Source organism: Lactuca serriola, chromosome 3 (assembly GCF_051521515.1).
Source record: "Lactuca serriola cultivar US96UC23 chromosome 3, Lser_US96UC23_V15, whole genome shotgun sequence".
Lineage (NCBI taxonomy): Eukaryota > Viridiplantae > Streptophyta > Magnoliopsida > Asterales > Asteraceae > Lactuca > Lactuca serriola.
In genome coordinates, this window is record NC_136410.1 from 44,797,438 (window position 1) to 44,816,483 (window position 19,046).

Genomic DNA, 19,046 nt, shown 5'->3' on the forward strand with positions numbered 1-19,046 from the left:
CAACATTGTTGGAGGATTTTCTTTTCCCAAACACCACGTACAAATTTAACCACGGAATGAGATGAATTATTTTTGAGAAACGAGACTTTGACCACACATTTCGGGGGCCCAAGAATGAAAAAAAAAAAAAAAAAAAGGCGTTAATTTTCGTCGTTTTTAACAAAAAAAAAATATAAACCAAAAAAATCATTATTATTGTGAAATATTATGACAGTATTGTTAATAAAAATATAATATGTTTAATATTTTATCAATATTACAATTTGCATAGTTTTAAAATCTGTAACATCATTCATGTCAAACATTAAAAATAATATTATTATATGTAAAATTTTAAAATATGAACAATATTCTTTTAAAATATTACACATAACATTTATTATGAATAATATTTTGTTGGAATATACCACAACTACCATGATTTTTATATATATATATATATATATATATATATATATATATATATATATATATATATATATATATATATATATATATATATATATATATATATATATATATATATATATATATATATATATATATATATATATATATATATATATATATATATATATATATATATATATATATATATATATATAGAACACGAGTCTCTTTAAAATGAGATTTTAGAGCAATAAATTCCAAACCAAATAAAACTTAGTTTTTTCTATAAATCATCTAACAAAAAGAAGACGAAATAGTAAATATGATATCATTCCAAACCAAGTAACGAAAGTCCATGCAATTCTTTTTAGGCCCGAAAATATGTGGCCAGAAACGGATCATCATGCATTGATCTCAAATGATAACATAAGTTTCTGAACATCATGTAAATATGATAACATAAGTTTGGCAAGATGAAATTGTAGATCGAATATTTTTAAAACAAATTTACATATTATTACATAAATTCGCAAATATTTTTCAAACATCTAGCATACATATTTTAGTACGACACTTCCACCTAAGTTGTTATCGAATTAAGATGTAGACATCGCTTCATGGATCTTTAGACTTTCATATCCCCTTTATTCTCTTGATTTTTCAGGCGAAGAAGTAATCACAAGTAGCAGTTTGATGTCTCTCTCAAGCATCTGTTCAACTAACTAAATACCAACTTATTACTAAAACCTAATAAACTTTGCTCTGTACACAAACATATAAAATTCTGTCAAATGCAATAATAAAACATGCAGAAATCAGACATACATACATACATACACTCTGCAACCTCTCAACTCAACATTTAACAATGAAAAATAAAATAAAATAAAATAAAATCAGCTGCTGAACTCATCCTCCTGAAGTTGAACCCTTGGTAACCTCATCACCAGTCTCAACACTTACTTTATTGCTTTTATGTGAAGTTTTTGCAACTAATACATTTTTATCATCATCAGTTCTCTCATTAGTATCCTTGACTCCCTCTAAAGCTATAATATCATCACTTTTCTCAGTCTCTTTCATCTGCCTCTGAAGCGATTCTATCACACTCATCAATTCCCTATTAACCTATCAAAAAAACAGAATAACACATTAAAAAAAATTGTCTCGTTTTGCATCCATGTATATATATATATAAATAAATATATACCTGTGGATTCTGGAGGAATTCAGAGATGTCATTAGAGCATGATGGACATTTCATGATGTTCTTTTGTGCCCTAAGTGTTCGTCTCCCTTCACATGTCCTCTCTTTCATAAAAGTTTGGCCGGAAAAAGTTTCCTGCAAACATGACTTGCAGAAATTGTGTGCACAGGGAGTAGTAAGCGGGAGACTCATCACTTTGTGACAGATAAAACAGCAAAACTCTGTGCAATTAAAAGTACATATCAATATCAATATCAGTATCAGTATCAGTATCAGTCCAATACATGTCAAACACAGTACAACTTGTTTCTTCTGACCTTTCAGGAGCCGTTCACTTACAGACACTGTTTGTGTCTTACGCCGAACTTTCCTTGTACTATTTCCATCTTCAACATCTCCATTATCTATATGCTTTCTACTTTCTGGTGCAGCTATTTTCCATAACCAACAAGCTTTTTCCACCTGGACAAAATAATTAAAATTTTACTAAAAGAAAGCCAAACCCTTCAAGAAAAGGAAAAGACATTTAATCATCTCACATCATAATCCCAAGATGGAGTATTCTTTCTCTCTGTTACATCAGTTGCATTTTTAAGCTCTTTGATGAAAGGCAAAGCCCTTGGGAGATCCCCATTTTCATCACTACAAAATCATAATCAAAAGTAAATAACTTGAATTCATTATTCAAATGATGTAACAGAAATTACAAACCTTGTCCATGGAGCAGGATCATTATCACAACGAACAAAGAGATAGCGGCATACTTTATAACCCTATCAGGGGCACAACAGTCATTTTTGTTTGGGAAGAATACGATCATCAATCATGTATCATGTATGTCAATGTAACATCAGCCAATAGAGGAATAATATTTATCTTACTTGGATTCCAGGTTTCCTCCAGCATTTTTCAATCCTGTAAATGCCATCATACCTTACGCCTTTTTCAGGTGCATATGCAGATCTTTTTTCTTTGTGTGACCTCACAACGCGTACTGGATACCCTTTTCTACAACTAACTCGTAAAGCTTCATTATATTTCTCAAACTTCTGATCAAAAGATTGTGTCTTGTTTGTCCTTTTATTTCCACTCAAGTCTCTCCCACCACTGTAGACAACAGATAAAATGTAAAGAAGACAAAGAAGAAAATATCCACAAATTAGTGACATTATCACATACCTTCCAGTGTATAAAAACCACTCTCCATGATCTTCATCATCTTCATATCCTCCAGATAGTGCAACAGATTGTGCACCATAATGAGATTGACCACAAATCCCAGCAACATGAGGAAGATGAACCCCCCATTGTCTGCATTCCATACGATCCTCCCAAGTTTCACCAACAAGAACACCTGTTCCTCTTTCAGGATCATTTTCTGCAAGAATGGGTCCAAAATGATCAGGTGGAACTGTCACAAATATCTTTCCACTGCATGCATTGGCCTTCCCTGACTTCTTTGCTCTATCAGTGGTGTAAGCTTTGTCTGGTCTGTTTTGGTTTAGAACAGAATAGTAGGGTTTAGGTGGCCCTGAAGCAGCATTTGACTTGGTCAACTTCGCCATTCTGATTGCTATTACAAGTGATGAGTTGATTCGAGGCTGACTTGCCATTTTAGGAGGAATTGAAGTTCGACATATGGCACAAGTTCTTTTCCCCTGTCCTACCCATTTCTCAAAGCACTTCAAGCAAAAGTTGTGACCACAGGGTGTCTGTAACAAAAGGGCAAGTTAAGGTTGTGATATGAATTATAACGCACAGATCAGTGTCTCTTTTGCTTGCAACAAGAACCAATAAAGAAACAAGTTTTGTTGCAACTTCAACTATGAGCATAAAAACAGAGAGATGCCAAAAAAATCCAACATAATAAGTACAATAAAGTATCCAAGTGCGACTATGAATGCAACATTTGGATAATGTTTAGTGATATTCTTCAACAAGATGGACCACTATTCTACCAGAATTTGAGATATTCTATTTTAAGCCATTTCCAGCAAAAAGAAACACGGATCGGGATTAATGAATATTTCATGAAGACTTTTTGTGTTGGCTGTTAGTGCATATATGAAACAAGTACTTGTTGAAACAGTAAATTGTACTATCTATGGGCATAAATCACCATGAAACTAATGCCAGTGAGTGAGTGTGTTCAATAGGGGCTGCGAGACTTGCAGCGTGTTTAACTGGTTTGGATAATTGACGGTAATCTGAGAAGGATTTAGGGTTTAGAGTAAATCTAACACAATTCCTAGTGTGTACATGGAGCTAGATCTCAGAATGTGTGTACTTCATTTGTTAAGATATTGCTTTTGTGTTGGTTCCAGTAAATGATACCGTGACGGGTCTCTCCGGGAGCTGCATGCAAAAAGAACAGTTCAAGCTGCCGCTGAGAAGCTTCAGAACATCACTATCACCGCCGACGCCGATCTCATTATTGGCATTGGTTGCTTTATCACCATCATCGGATCCTCCTCCACTCAGCAATTGCTGACGTCTCTTGGCCTTGTCTTGTTCAGAGAGCGAGACATCAGATTCGATGGCGCGAATAGCCGCAATCAGCGCAGCGGAAGGTTCAGATCCCGATGTAACTGTGGACGGAGGCGGGTGAGATGAGACGAGAATTGAACAGTCTGGACACTCCCATTGGGCGGCATCGGTTAGGGTTTGTGGACGAGCAGATAGACAGTTGAGGTGCCAAGGCGTAACACAGGTCTTGCAAGTAAGCGTCTCTTCCAACGGTGGACTGATTTTGCAGATCATGCACCGGCCATCTCCGTCGCAAGGGAGGTCACTATCATGCGCCATGGAAGAAGTAGTAAGGGTGTAGGATAAGGGAAGTGAGAGAGATTGAGTGATACAGGAGAACTCAGTCTTAGTAGTAGGTATTATACTTGATGATGATTTATGATGACGATGACGATGGTGGAAAATTTATTTTATAATAATCATCATCTGCAACCGGTAGGTGTTGAATTGAAATTTGGAGATTAAGAAACCGAAAATTGTTGAAATTACAACTGAAAGTGGGAATCAGATTTGAATTTTCCCTCTTCTTGTTTCTGATTCCAAAAATGGCAAATGATATCATAATACTATGAATATCATCGTCAAACTCTGTTTTTAGCTCCTAACCTCCCGTTTTTTGCTTCCATTTCCATTTCTATGCTTAAACACACAATCGATTTAGGGGTGTTTGACCGTGACTCTCGAAGTGTGAATGAATCCAAGACGGGTGATGTCGGTTAGATATTGTGATTTAAAGTCGTAACAACTATGGATAACTTTCTTTAAACATTAAAATATTATCTGTCTTTAATTTTTAAATATCCTATCTAATCTATATAAAATTTTAAATATCGGAGATATAATTTTCAAAAAAAATATAATTTTAAATATCGGATATATAATTTTCAAAAAAAATATATATATAGGGAGAGAGGTTCAAATGAGAACCAAAAAATGTTAAGAACGTAATAACTTTTATATATATATATATATATATATATATATATATATATATATATATATATATATATATATATATATATATTCAATTGATAAAATAAAAAATATTGACATTGATGGAATCATTCTCAGCCGCAAAAACCTCAATCCTACCGGCGGAAATGATAAATAATACACATGTGTTTTTCAACAAAACATGTTTCCTTAAACTATGTTAATCATTACCTTAATATATATCAGATGACTTCTAGCCCAACGGTATCAGGTGGTGCCCTCCATCCTTGAGGTCGAAGGTTCAAATCTCGTGGTGGACATAGATGAAATTAGCTGTACGTTTAAGAGTAGATTATAATAGTATTCTTGCCGGTTAAAAAAAAATTACCTTAATATATACAAAAACATAATTTTTTTCGTTTTTTATTTTTATTTTTAAGGAACTATTTTTATCGAAAAATGATTTTAAATATATCAAAATTCATAATTTTTTATTCTCTATAAATACACATCCATATTGATACAATTTTAAGATAAATTAAATTTTTTTTATAGGTTTAACTATCGTTATTCGTAACTAAATAAAAATCCATTAGATTTTTACCATAGTAAATTCTTTATTCACTTATAAATAAAAAAATATGATTAGTTTTTTACAGTTTAAGTATCATTTATACTACTTATTCATATATTAATAGCAAATTGGCTGTAACAAAAATCTGATAAATGTTTTATTGACATATGAATATAAAATATAACGACAATTAATACACGTTTTATTCATATATAAATATAATATATGATGAGAGGTGATGTAAAAAATATATTTTAAGTAAGAAAACTTTATTACATGTTATCTTCATATATGAACAATACTCAAATTATTAAAAAAGTTAAGCATACGTTTTATTCATAAGTGAATAACGAAATTACTGTAATAAAAATCAGATGAATTTTTATTCACTTATGAATAAAGAGAGCTGAAACTCTAAAAAAATTAATATTGTATTTTATCTTAAAAATATATCAATATGGATATCTATTTATAGATGTGGATAACCAATATTCCCGAATTATAATATCCCTAATTATTGTAGGGAAATTTAGGGTTTGTAGTGGAGATATGGATACCAACTTGGATCGTGATATCACTTTCACTTTCCAAACTGATGTTTTTACCCTATGCTCGGGTTATAAAAAAATTTAGCATTGGATAATCCAAATGAACACTTGCGTTTCTAGGCATAGAAAACGTAAGCCAATATGCTAGAGGATTCTGTGAAAGTATGATGAAAACTGAGAGCTTAAGACCGTAATCCTCTTTTGTAGAGGAAGAGTTGTTTATATATTAAACAAAATTAGAGTTTCATTAGGGTTGGGCCGTCATTAGTTGCTTTGGAAGGAAGTAATGTTAATCCGAATTTAATGAGGATTTAGGGTTACCAAAACTAACGAGTTTCGTTAATTTTACCATAATCACTCTCAAGAAATTGAATTTTCCACTATGTTTCTATATGTAAAATTCGGTGAGGTCAGCCATGGGCTCTGCCCCCTGGACCCCGCTAGGGGCACTGCCCCTAGACCCCGCCAAAGGGGCGCTGCCTATATGGAAACCCCGGACCCATGGGCACTGCCCCCGGACCCCTGACTAGTCGTCGAACCAACTTCTAATTCGATCTTATTCATGCGTGCACTCCGCACAACTCCGTACATATATTAAAGTACAAATTATGAAGCCCTTTAGCTCACATGTTAGTTCCAGTTACTTAAAATGACATGGTGACATTAAAATCACCAACAATTACTAGCTGACAAAAATTTAAAAAAGTGGTGCACACCTCTCCGACTATAGTTATATCCATGTTACAATATGTAGTGTTTTCATCGTTATAATATGTACTACTATCTTTTTTCTTCAATGGTTTCTTGAAGAAGGGAAAGAGGTTATTCCAAATGTCAAGCTGGTTAAAGAACCAAAAATGAGCCAAAGTTGCTTCTTTTTACGTTTAATTGAATGAGCCAAAAAGAAAAGCAGGCGAAATGCATGTGTTTGTTTTAAAGATAAAGAAATTTTAGATTTAAACAAAAAAGTCAAAATGTACCCAAAAGCGACACCTTCATGGCGGAGGGTATTTTGGTCATTACATGTGAGTCAAGATAGACACATAAATTTAGCTTGAAAAAATTTATAAATAAAAAATAAAAGACGTACGATTTATTTCTCCCGTTTATTGCCAAAAACTAGACAATTCCCCTTTCGATCTTCTTCATTGTTCGCATCTTCCCCCTTTTGGAGAAACCCTAAATCGGAATCGTAGAGAAACACCGACATCCAACGTCATGTTGCGAGTAGCCGGGAGGAGATGCTCTTCTCTCTCTTCATGGTGGTCGTCTACTCCGGCCTCCTCCGCCATCATCTCTCGCAATCCAATCAACGGTTGTGGTGTTGATTCCACCTCCGATGCCCCCAGATCCGTTTCCCATCCGAATCCCTTATTTCCCAATTCCATATTTCTCCATCATATCAGAGGTCAGTGGTTTGATTTTAACGCTAATTATCATATTATATTCCTCGTTTCCGTTTTTATTTCAATCTATGTGCACGGATTTGATGCTCACGAATTTGTATAGATGCACCTTAAGATCTTAGATTTCATTTCCATGCATCATGCACCAAAGTACGTCATGTGCCCATCCTTGAATTGATATCAGTTAATGTAATCCCTTAGTTAATGATTGACACGTATCCCGTATTAAATTTCATCATGTTCAAGATCATGGACCGATGGTGTATTGCAAATTTCTCACGGTTGTAGATTGGAATTATGCTTAGTATTGATTAATCCAATCATGTTTTTCCTCTGTCTGAGGAATGAGGGATCCTTCTCTTAATCTTTTTCACGCAGTCTAATGCTTTTATCCATTTTATCCATTTACACATTTGGTTGCTTGTAATCGGATGCAATTAAACATCTGTTTGTTTCTCTGTTTGATTTTAGATGTGTAAATCTTTTGTTATGAGGCTACTACCACAATATCTTGAATCACGAATTTGAATATACCTTTTGATTATTCTTGTTACAGGTCTTTCTTCTAGTACAATTGCTCCAACACATGATTTAGGGTTTGAAGTCCCGTCAACAGTTGCAGCCATCAAGAACCCTACATCCAAGATCACATACGATGAACACAACCATGAACGCTACCCTCCAGGTGACCCAAGCAAACGTGCATTTGCATACTTTGTGCTAACAGGTGGCAGGTTTGTTTATGCATCATTAATCCGTCTGTTGGTCCTCAAGTTTGTTCTTAGCATGTCTGCAAGTAAAGACGTTCTTGCCCTTGCTTCCATTGAAGTAGACCTGTCAAGCATTGAACCAGGAACCACTGTGACTGTTAAGTGGCGTGGGAAGCCAGTTTTCATCAGGCGTAGAACAGATGATGACATTAAACTAGCCAACAGTGTTGATGTGAACTCTCTTAGGGACCCACAGGAGGATGCGATTAGGGTTCAGAATCCAGAGTGGCTTATTGTTGTTGGGGTGTGTACTCATTTGGGTTGCATCCCTTTGCCTAATGCTGGTGATTTTGGTGGGTGGTTTTGCCCTTGCCATGGATCACATTATGATATATCCGGAAGAATCCGGAAGGGACCTGCTCCTTATAATTTGGAGGTGCCTACTTATAGCTTCTTGGCTGAGGATAAGTTGCTCATTGGATGAAATGCTGTTTTACTGTTACGGAAATCGAAGAAAGTTTTTGTTTTTGTTATAATTTTTTGTTTTTGTTCATGTATTCAGAATTTTTGAATGTGCTGCTATAGAGTTCTAAATAAGGCAGCATCAGGTGGGTTTTTTTGTTTATTTGTTGGGAATAATCTATACTGGGTTTAAATTGCCTTTTCCAAGTGACATATATATGTGATTCTTTAATTTTGACTCCATTTTTTAATTTTTTTTTGACCCCATTCAGTTCTAAATAGTAAATACCCATTTTGCTTTTGTGGTTTATTGGTGTTTTGACCAGGGCTCTTATGTAGTAGTTGAAAAGTTGGTCATCGTTGGGTGGCTGATATCTCCATTATATGTTCTTTTGGGGGTAGGGTACACATTATTTTGCTTCCTTTTTTGGTCGCCCAATTGGGTTTTTGGGTATCTTATTTTACGTGTTGTAGTTTAATTTGAAAATTAAAAATGTGGACCTTCTAACTTAAGTCTCAATTTCAGTTCCAGATTTTGAGAATTGGTTGAACTACGAAACTGGAAATTAGGGTTTTGGGCGATCATGACTAAAAACAGGAATAACAGTACATCAATTAAAATAATATAATGCGTTAATCCAACTTACAAATTATGAAACGATTGTTTCCAAACGATTTCTAAAGCCAAAATATGATCAAATTTGCCTTTGCTTCTGTCTCTCTAGTCTAATGTGTGAAAAAGAAAAAACCAACACCTTTTTTTGTTGAAATTTGATAATCAACCAAAAATTGATGTTTACACCCCCCGCATAAACCCATAAGTACAATACCCTTTCTTACAATCCAGCCAAACTGCGTTGTTGTTTTCTTCATCGGGCCTAAACATATTGCCCATGGGAAATACAATGCAAAACCAACGACTTGTGCACTGTCTCTTTTTGCTTCTTCTCTCATATGAAAACTCATGCCTAATTTCATACGACGTGGGTAGTCTCCGGTCTTCACGACCCAATTCTCCCAAAATTGATACAGGAGTTTCCCAACATATCTCAAGCATACTCCAAGCTTACCATGTCTCTAAAACACATCAAAATTCACACACGTAATCTGATTCCACCAAATTCCACAAAATGTTCCATAAATAGTTAAAATGTTTAAATTTAAGACCTAAACGCAATATAAATACATAAAGTAAACATGCTAAATGATTCATAAAATTCATAAAATACATCAACACTTGGTTTATTTTCACCCAAATCATCATCTTTCCAACATGTCCCTCAAAATTATGTTTTTTTTATTTTTTATTTTTTATTATTTTTATAATATCAATCACTGATTTTAAATCTTAACATAAACACTTATATTAGGATCACAACTTATGCATAAAATATTAAAATTATTAAGTGAATAACAAAATACAATACTTAATATAAGGAATTATAAAGAAACATAGGCAAAGATTCTTGATAAACGAACCTAGGCCCTGGATATAATATAGAGTAAATTACACGAATGGTCCCTATGGTTTAGGGTAATTTGCACGTTTGGTCCCTAACTTATCTTTTTAACTCGGAAGGTCCCTATTGTTTGTTTTTGTTACGCGTTTGGTCCCTATCTTACCTAAAAAGACTATTTTGTCCTTGATTTTTTAATTTATTTAAATAAACACACCCCCAAACTCATCCCCTTCACCTTACTTTATCCACCCCATCATTTTTCTCTATTTAAATAATAGTCTTTTTAGGTTAGGCAGGGACCAAACGTGTAACAAAAACAAATAGTAGGGACCAAGCGCGTAACAAAAACAAACAGTAAGGACCTTCCGAGTTAAAAAAATAAGTTAGGGACTAAGCGTGCAAATTACCCCTAACCATAGGGACCATTCGTGTAATTTACTCTATAATATATTTTGCTTTCTTAATACTATGTTAGATTTAAAACAGTTGATCAAAATTAAATATAAAAAATAAAAGAAAATGGTCTTCGATTTTGGGGAAAGTAGTATGGCCCGTCCTTTTGATTAAACGTCGTCACTCTATCAATTGGCCCCTTTCAACCCCCCCAAAAGGCTTCCTTTCAAATGAAACTTGTGACTATACAAAATCTCTACTAGTGAAATCAAAGGGCTTTCTTTTTGAATTTAACTCTTTTTTTTTTTTTTTTTTTTTGTTTTACGTTTGAACTAAATGTTTAGTCAATTGGAATCTTTCTTTAAAGACATTGCACATGATCAATTATTGTTAAAGAGTGTAAAAATAACCTTACTTTTCCTTCGTTAAGACCAAAAAAATTCGCATCTTTAAAGCATATTTATGCCTGCCGTAATTTAATCATGATTCATGATACTTGATGCATAGACGGACGAATGTGAGCCGCCATAGATGACAGGTGTGAAGTTAATTATCCGATTGAGCTGATTTTAGCCCTAATTCATTACTTTAATCAAAGATTAAAATAACAACTCTCGTTTGCCTTCGTTTGCATCGCAGCTGACGGGGTTGGTGAAATAGGAATCCCACCCATATATCTCTCCTCTGTCTTAGAGTCTTAGATCTCTCATTCAGATCAAAACCTTACACCAACTTTCATCCATGGCTTCCATCTCCAACCTCTCTACTCCGGCAACCCCTCTAAAGTCTTCCCCGTTGCTTCCAAAACCACCCACCGTCTCCGTCTCTATTGGGTTTCCTTCAAAGCTTGCACTTTCATCATCCAGGTTGTCTCTTCGCTCCAACGCCCCTCTAGCCGCCTCCTTGCTGTAAGTTTTCTCTGTTTACTCTTATTCGTGTTTACATCTTTCCCAATTTGCTAATCTATCCGGGTTTCACTCTACAAAATCTGTTTGTGATAATTTACTAGCGATTTGCCTCCCTCTCTTCTTACTTTCAATTTACGCGATGTGATGTTGAACTTTTTCTTGATCAATGTTTTTTTTTTTGCTGGATTCATGTTCTTAGCATGATGTAATTACTCTCGATCATCAAACATCCATCTGGTAATCTGGAATTTAAACAATCTTCCTTCAAATCAACTCAAATTTCAGCTATTTCCTAAAAGATTCAACCTTTTATGTGGTCCAATGATTTCCCATATTCTTTTAGGGTTTCTCCATAATTTCACAATCCTTTTCATGGTTTTGCAAGTTTTTTCTTGTATGCATGTCTCTTTAGGCTTTCTTCATGTGTTTTCATTACGATTGACTTCGATCCTTTCTCTTACTCGTTCATTGAAAGCTTCGCATATTTCTTTCCGACCTAATTCTGTTTTTTTTTATAAAGTGTGAAATGTAGCCAAGTTGGTGGAAATGGAACCCCTGTGAAGCAAACAACTCTTCACGATCTCTATCACAAGCAAGGCCAGAGTCCATGGTACGACAACCTATGCCGCCCTGTTACTGATCTTCTCCCCCTGATTGAAAGTGGTGTTAGAGGTGTTACAAGCAACCCAGCGGTAATTTCACCATTACTTCTGTATAAACATTCCTTTATATAAATCAAAATTTGTAATGATTCGTTTTGATACATGATTGCAGATATTCCAAAAAGCGATATCAACCTCAAATGCTTACAATGATCAGTTCAAGGAACTAGTACAGGGAGGGAAAGACATTGAAAGTGCATATTGGGAACTTGTTGTGAAAGACATCCAAGATGCTTGCAGACTATTTGAGTCAATCTATGATGAAACAGATGGAGGTGATGGTTATGTATCAGTTGAGGTTTCACCTCAACTAGCTGATGACACCAAAGGGACAGTAGATGCTGCAAAATGGTTGCACAAAGTGGTCGATCGCCCAAATGTATACATCAAAATCCCCGCAACAGCTGCATGTGTTCCTTCGATAAAAGACGTTATTGCCCTTGGAATTAGTGTCAACGTAACTGTAAGTTCATCCTTTATATATTCTCTATTCTAAATGTGTATTTCTTGCTTACTAATCCTTTTTGTTTTTTAATGATTTGTCACAGCTTATTTTCTCACTATCTAGATATGAGGCAGTGATTGATGCTTATTTGGATGGGTTGGAGGCTTCTGGCTTAGATGACTTATCTAGGGTTACAAGTGTTGCATCTTTCTTTGTTAGTCGAGTGGATACACTTGTTGACAAAATGCTTGAGAAAATTGGGACACCAGAAGCACTTGACCTTCGAGGAAAGGTAAAAAGATCAAATTTTTTTTAAGTGGGTATCTGAAAATAATCAAATATACCTTAGAAAGATCTTTGTTTGACTTTGACCGCGTTGACTTTTTTTACAGGCTGCAAATGCTCAGGCAGCTTTAGCTTTCCAGCTTTACCAGAAGAAATTCTCTGGTCCAAGATGGGAGGCACTTGTGAAGAAAGGTGCTAAGAAGCAAAGATTGCTGTGGGCTTCAACCAGTGTCAAGAATCCAGCATACCCTGACACCCTTTATGTAGCACCTCTCGTGGGACCCGACACTGTAAGCCATTTGAATCTTTTCTTTCATCTTTTTGATTTGTGAGTGTTAATTGTTGATGGGTATGATTTGTTATGTTGTGTTTTAGGTGTCAACTATGCCTGATCAAGCTTTGCAAGCTTTCATTGATCATGGTGTTGTTGGAAGGACAATTGATGCGAATGTATCAGAGGCTGAAGGGATTTACAGTGCACTTGAGAAGTTGGGAATAGACTGGAGCTTTGTTGGGAATCAATTGGAGCTTGAAGGAGTGGATTCGTTCAAGAAAGCCTTTGTGAGTTTGCTTGATAGTCTTCAAGAAAAGGCCAACTCTCTGAAATTAGTCAGCCTGTAGACTTCTATATGTGTTTTCCAGTATTTGATTTGTGTCAACAGACCTCAAAAATAATAAAGAGAGTGGCCATTTTGGTGCTCTGTAAAATACCATGTTTGTGGGGTGGTTGGTTGTGTGTGATGGGGGAGTTTTGAGTGTAGTAGTGAAATGAAAATGATGAATGGTTTTGGGTTTTTATATTACTTTACCTTATCTTTAACTTCACTGGTTGTGTGGTGGTTCTTGGAGACGTGTTTCTATCCATTCTTTGTTTGGACTTTGGATGGATCTCTATCCAATGCATCAAGACAAACTTGGTGGGAGAGTTGTAAATCACTTCTTTTCAGGTTTGTAAAAACCGAAGTTGTGGGATAAATTCTTTCAAACATTAACACAATTAATAGATGTAAGGAATGACAAAAACATACTTTAATCTAGAGTGTTACACTAAATGGCTGTTTCATTTTATTTTTTTGTATAATAAGGGTAAAACTCATCCAGGTCAAATTTGTTGGCCTAAGGTGTTGAAAATACGGTGTACTGATAATTAAATTTTTGTTTAATTGAAAGGTCGTGTAATAATTTTATTAAGATTTATTTAACCTTATCAATGAGTTAAAGCTAAAAATTTTGAAAGATAATTCAAGATTGGACATCTAAGTCTTGGCCAAGTTTGTATGGGGATTGTATGGCGAAAATGGCAAAATAATGCCATATTATTATAACGTTGATCCACTTCGAACCTTATCAATACATCTTGTTTTTTAGAACGACAATATATTAAAATAAAAACCATGGCCAATACAAAGAGATAACAGAAAAAATAAGAAAATACAAGAAAAACAACACCAAATAACTCCAAGGAGAACAACAAAATATAAACACCCCGCAGGAGACAAGTTGCATATGAGATGTCAGGAACATCAAACCGTTAAACATCTCTTGCTGTCTTTATACATTGTAAATATGTAGCAGTAAACCAAATTTAATATGCAAGAAAACATTGGACATTTTTGCAAACTCCATTGTGTAAATGGATGTCCAAGCAATAAAATCCCCACTTTACAATAATATCATAAACAAGTCCTAATTTATAATATATCATCAAGCAATAAACAATGAATCCCAATACGACAATAACTCTGGTACAAAATAATAAACCATGAACACTAATTCTATCAACAATATATTAAAGAATAAAAATATTAAACAAGAGATTGTAAGATTGAAATACTCAATTGTCAATTGACTTTCAAAGTTGGAATATGCTGAAAACAATAAAGATAAAACACTAACAAATATTGTTCCACAATTTTTACCAGTTGAGACCCAAAAGCAAATGTCGAACACCAACTCACATAAACAAATAGCTAATTAAGAATGCTACAGTCGAAAAGATAAATACGGTAATACCTTTGGGAAACCTGGTACCAATTTCAAAAAAAAGATTACGACTAGGAGAAGAGGGGTGTTGACAACTGATTTAGAGAAGAAAGTCGACTTCTACAACAATATTTTTTCTAGCTTGGATTGTAAGAAGAAAGAGAAATAGAAAAATTACTATAGAAATTAGGGATTACTGAAACATCCCAAAAACACGATAAATATTTTCATTTTTAATTTAAAGGAAATCATTGTTTTTAGGCAAACCCATATCAAAATGAAGTATCAGAATACACATATTCCCAAGATCAATGTATCATAAATCTTTAAAAGCATAACACCGAAGGATGTGTACGATCACGCCTTCACCTTTGTTCCGATCATTTGAACAGGATCGGTCCAAATGTATATGGGGCCCGGGGCGAAAAGAAAAAAAAACCCCTTAAAGATAAATATAATAAAGATTCAAAAAAATATCATTTATTATTGACTATAAACACATGCAATTAACAATAAGAAGCAAGTCAAATTGTTTATCTTTTGAGCTAGTTTAATTTTGAACCAACATTAGGCCCTAAAAATCATTTTGGTAATAATTTTATATATATATATATATATATATATATATATATATATATATATATATATATATATATATATACACTATATATGTTGGATTAGGTGTCTAAGCCCATAACTATAATTGATATGTACTTGAATTGATAGCAGCACAGTCCTTTTGGGTTGCCCTCAAACCTAGCAACCGGATAAAGAAATTATGAAAGGAGAGATATTAATTTATTATAAGATTAATAAATTAATATAAATGAATTTATTAATATGTTAAAAGATTAATATATTAATAAGAAATCATTTTGTTTAATTAATTGTTAGCCAGAAATTAATTAGAATTAATTTTGGGGTTAAAAGAATTAATTATAAAGTGCAGGGACTAGTTTGTAATTATCTAATAGTTGAGTGGAAGACTCTAGAACCCCCTTGGAAGAGGGTGGAAGAAATCTTTAGGGGAAACCCTAATAATTTCGTCCATAAGGGCTTGGATAAGGCCCTTGGGTTTGCTTAGGCCCTAAGCAAAGGATAACTAGGGTTTCCCCTAAACCCTAGATCCCTCAGCTATATAAGGAGCATCCTGGTTCATAGTTTGGTCACTCTTTTCTTTTGAAGAAACCCTAAGGGCCGAAATTTTGCATACTCCCTCTCCCCTCTCTCCTCTACTTTCCTTCTTGCTCGTTTGGGTGTGATTCCATTAGAGGCATTACACTTGTGGTGCTAAGCTTCCAAGAAGATCAAGATCAAGATCGAGGGAATTATCAACTGTTTACTATAACAATTGAAAGGTATGTAATTACTAAACCCTAGTTTATAGATTTCAAAAATAGCCTCTCTCCTCTAGGGTTCTTGTTTTGCAATTCAAAGTTGTATGTTCAATAGATAAAACATAGATCCAAAGTAGGTTGCATGTGAACTTAAGAACTGTTTTCTAGTTTATTTGTTTTACCTAAACCCCATCAATATAGCCCATAAATTTTGGGCCCCCAGGAGTCGTGGGCCCTGGGCGGTCGCCCGGGTTGCCCACTGTCTGGCCAGCTCTGCATTTGAAGTACCTGAAACATAAACTTAAATCGTAAGTCAAAACTTAGTGAGTTCCCCCAAAGTACCACACACAACCATACAAATAACATCACACATACATGAGCCTTCAGCTTGACCAGACCACCACGTCGGGCCTACAACCTATATGGACAACCTTCATCATGACTAGACCGCCGCGTCAGACCTACAACTTATCTAGACTGCTCTCCGGGACTTCGACCTGACTGTACCGCCTCGTATGCCTTCAGTCTATCTGGAGCATCCTAGGTATCTTGGCCTTCAGCACAAAGTAGGACCGCCTCGACCCAACCGACCATAATATATCAACATATATTATAACAATCAATATCCAAAAAGTACAGATAATCATACGGATCTACCATATACTCAGCATAAAATCTACAAATATACCAGGATATCAAATCTAGAGGGTCGGCCTTGGTACCTTCGACCCATAAGTACAATGATGAAAACTCACCTTCTAGACTGAAAAGATCGCTGAACAGGACACAACTGTAAATATCAGCTCAACCGGTCACCTATTCATTGGAACATGAACAATCTTAACTTATAATCAAAAATACCCTAAATACCCTTAGGTCAAACTTGGTCAACCCCTGGTCAAAGTCAAAAGTCAACCGAGTCAACCCAACTAAGTACGTTAGATATACGTAGCCTGTACATGGGGCGTACTCGAGCATTGACCAAAAGTAGGGGTTTAATTGCGTACGCACAATGTACCACTTGGTATGCCTAACGTATGCGTCTGGCTCCTTTTCCATCTCATTAATAGCTTAATGCTTAAGCGCTTACATCAACATTGCATATCTAGGCCCCAAATGTTGTCCTTGACCATGAAGTTTCCAACTTTATGGTCTTGCATTGCCATTAAGTGCTAAATACCAAAAACCCTAACCTTGTAACCTATAAAGACATCTAAACTCATGCAAAGAAGGCACATAATAACCAAGACCACATTTTTATGCATCTAAACACCCTAAAACGTATGAAAGGACAACTTAAATGGATTGAAGTAACTCATACTCAAAATACCAAACTAATGGGACCAAAAAAACATAAACTTCATGGCCAAATTAGATTTAATCGTAGCTTCATCAAGTTTAGAGCTTTTTACCTTCAACGAGTGTCCAAAGATGATGCGATTTTGGATCCAACATGCTTCGCACTTCTAGGATGATTTCCTTTTCTTCCTTCCTCCTTCACCGAAACACACACACCTAGCTCAAAATTGCCTCAAAAAGGATTTGGGTTTGCTACGGGGTCGAAATGGGGTTGGAGGCTGATGAAAAGAAGGAGACTTGAGACATAAGGATGTTTCAATAGGGTTCAAACCCTAAAAATTAGGGTTTGGTATCCTGCCACATACACCATGCGTACGCTATGTACGCCCAGCGTACGTGCCCTTCGCCCAAAAATTACAAAAATGCCACTATGGGCCATTTTGCAACAGTCTTCACACATAAGGGCTAAAATGCAATAGATTTTCATACTTAGTGTTAAAAATGGAAATACCTCAATATCAAGATGTTAAAATTCTCCCCACTTGAATCAAAATCCGTCCTCAAAGTTCACTGCTGTGAACAACTCAGGATAATGCTCCCGCATCTCTGCCTCGAGTTCCCAAGTCCACTCAGAACCTTTCTGATGTTGCTATTGAACCTTAACCAAAGGTACCACCTTGTTGCGCAGGGCCTTCGTCTTCCGATCCAAAATCGCCAATGGTCTTTCAATATAATTCAGGCGATCATCAACCTGAACATCATCCAAAGGAACAACCGTTGAATCATCAACCACACACTTCCGAAGCCGCGAAACGTGGAAGGTAACGTGGATCTGACTGAGCTCCTCAGGCAAATCCAGCCTGTAAGCTACCTTGCCAACCCTGGCAATCACCCGAAATGGCCCAATATACCAGGGCCCCAACTTGCCCCTCTTTCTGAAGCGTATTACACCCTTCCAGGGTGATACATTCAGTAACACCATGTCGCCAACCTGAAACTCTAACTCAGATCGGTGCTTGTCGGCATAACTCTTTTGCCGACTTTGAGTTGTCTGCAATCTCTCTCTAATATGCTGAATAAGCTCTGTCGCCTGAAGGACTACCTCAGTCCTTCCCATGACTCTATGACCAATATCTGCCCCCAACAAACTGGGGTAGGATACTTCCTCCCATAAAGGAGCTCGAATGGTAGCACACCGATATTGGAGTGATAGTTGTTATTGTAAGAAAACTCAGTTAGGGGACGGTAGGAGTCCCAACTACCATCGAAATCCATGACACAAGCTCTCAAAATGTCCTCAAATGTCGGAATGGTCCGCTCACTCTGACTGTCAATTTGCGGATGATAAGCAGTGTTAAGTGTTGGATTAGGTGTCTAAGCCCATAACTATTTTGGTATGTACTTGATCCGATTATGAGCATGGTCCTTTTGGGTTGCCTTCACCATAGCAACTGATAAGGTGAATAAAGGAGAAAGAGGATTAATTATGATTTATTAATATATTATATGAATAATATA

The 19,046-nt window shown here is 35.5% G+C and overlaps 3 protein-coding genes across 3 annotated transcripts; 2 read left to right on the forward strand and 1 right to left on the reverse strand.

The window, feature by feature from the left end:
* Positions 1-1,109: 1,109 nt before the first annotated feature.
* VIM1 (Zinc finger (C3HC4-type RING finger) family protein) lies at positions 1,110-4,822 on the reverse strand. The gene is made up of 8 exons (XM_079029989.1): positions 3,932-4,822; positions 2,777-3,309; positions 2,479-2,704; positions 2,309-2,370; positions 2,137-2,239; positions 1,915-2,059; positions 1,601-1,818; positions 1,110-1,518 (listed from the first exon to the last, which is right to left on the reverse strand). The coding sequence occupies exons 1-8, from the start codon at positions 4,400-4,402 to the stop codon at positions 1,300-1,302; spliced, it is 1,977 nt and encodes a 658-aa protein (XP_078886115.1). The 5' UTR covers positions 4,403-4,822; the 3' UTR covers positions 1,110-1,299.
* Positions 4,823-7,260: 2,438 nt separating this feature from the next.
* LOC145092094 (Ubiquinol-cytochrome C reductase iron-sulfur subunit) lies at positions 7,261-8,988 on the forward strand. The gene is made up of 2 exons (XM_079029991.1): positions 7,261-7,586; positions 8,141-8,988. Exons 1-2 carry the CDS (start codon positions 7,397-7,399, stop codon positions 8,776-8,778), a joined length of 828 nt encoding a protein of 275 aa, XP_078886117.1. The 5' UTR covers positions 7,261-7,396; the 3' UTR covers positions 8,779-8,988.
* A 2,121-nt stretch (positions 8,989-11,109) lies between these two features.
* Positions 11,110-13,707, forward strand: TRA2 (Aldolase-type TIM barrel family protein). The gene is made up of 6 exons (XM_079029990.1): positions 11,110-11,517; positions 12,038-12,209; positions 12,292-12,642; positions 12,728-12,916; positions 13,017-13,199; positions 13,285-13,707. Exons 1-6 carry the CDS (start codon positions 11,351-11,353, stop codon positions 13,528-13,530), a joined length of 1,308 nt encoding a protein of 435 aa, XP_078886116.1. The 5' UTR covers positions 11,110-11,350; the 3' UTR covers positions 13,531-13,707.
* Positions 13,708-19,046: the final 5,339 nt, after the last annotated feature.

What these genes read in the sequence shown, in the direction of transcription:
- VIM1 (XM_079029989.1), bottom strand. Translation starts at nt 4,402, where the DNA reads ATGGCGCATGATAGTGACCTCCCTTGCGACGGAGATGGCCGGTGCATG. An exon ending in GGAGGAAACCTGGAATCCAA is followed by an intron (nt 2,371 to 2,478) that starts GTAAGATAAATA and finishes TGCCCCTGATAG; the next exon opens with GGTTATAAAGTATGCCGCTA. An exon ending in AATTCCTCCAGAATCCACAG is followed by an intron (nt 1,519 to 1,600) that starts GTATATATTTAT and finishes TTTTTTTGATAG; the next exon opens with GTTAATAGGGAATTGATGAG.
- LOC145092094 (XM_079029991.1), top strand. Translation starts at nt 7,397, where the DNA reads ATGTTGCGAGTAGCCGGGAGGAGATGCTCTTCTCTCTCTTCATGGTGG. An exon ending in ATTTCTCCATCATATCAGAG is followed by an intron (nt 7,587 to 8,140) that starts GTCAGTGGTTTG and finishes TTCTTGTTACAG; the next exon opens with GTCTTTCTTCTAGTACAATT.
- TRA2 (XM_079029990.1), top strand. Translation starts at nt 11,351, where the DNA reads ATGGCTTCCATCTCCAACCTCTCTACTCCGGCAACCCCTCTAAAGTCT. An exon ending in GTGTTACAAGCAACCCAGCG is followed by an intron (nt 12,210 to 12,291) that starts GTAATTTCACCA and finishes ACATGATTGCAG; the next exon opens with ATATTCCAAAAAGCGATATC. An exon ending in CTCTCGTGGGACCCGACACT is followed by an intron (nt 13,200 to 13,284) that starts GTAAGCCATTTG and finishes GTTGTGTTTTAG; the next exon opens with GTGTCAACTATGCCTGATCA.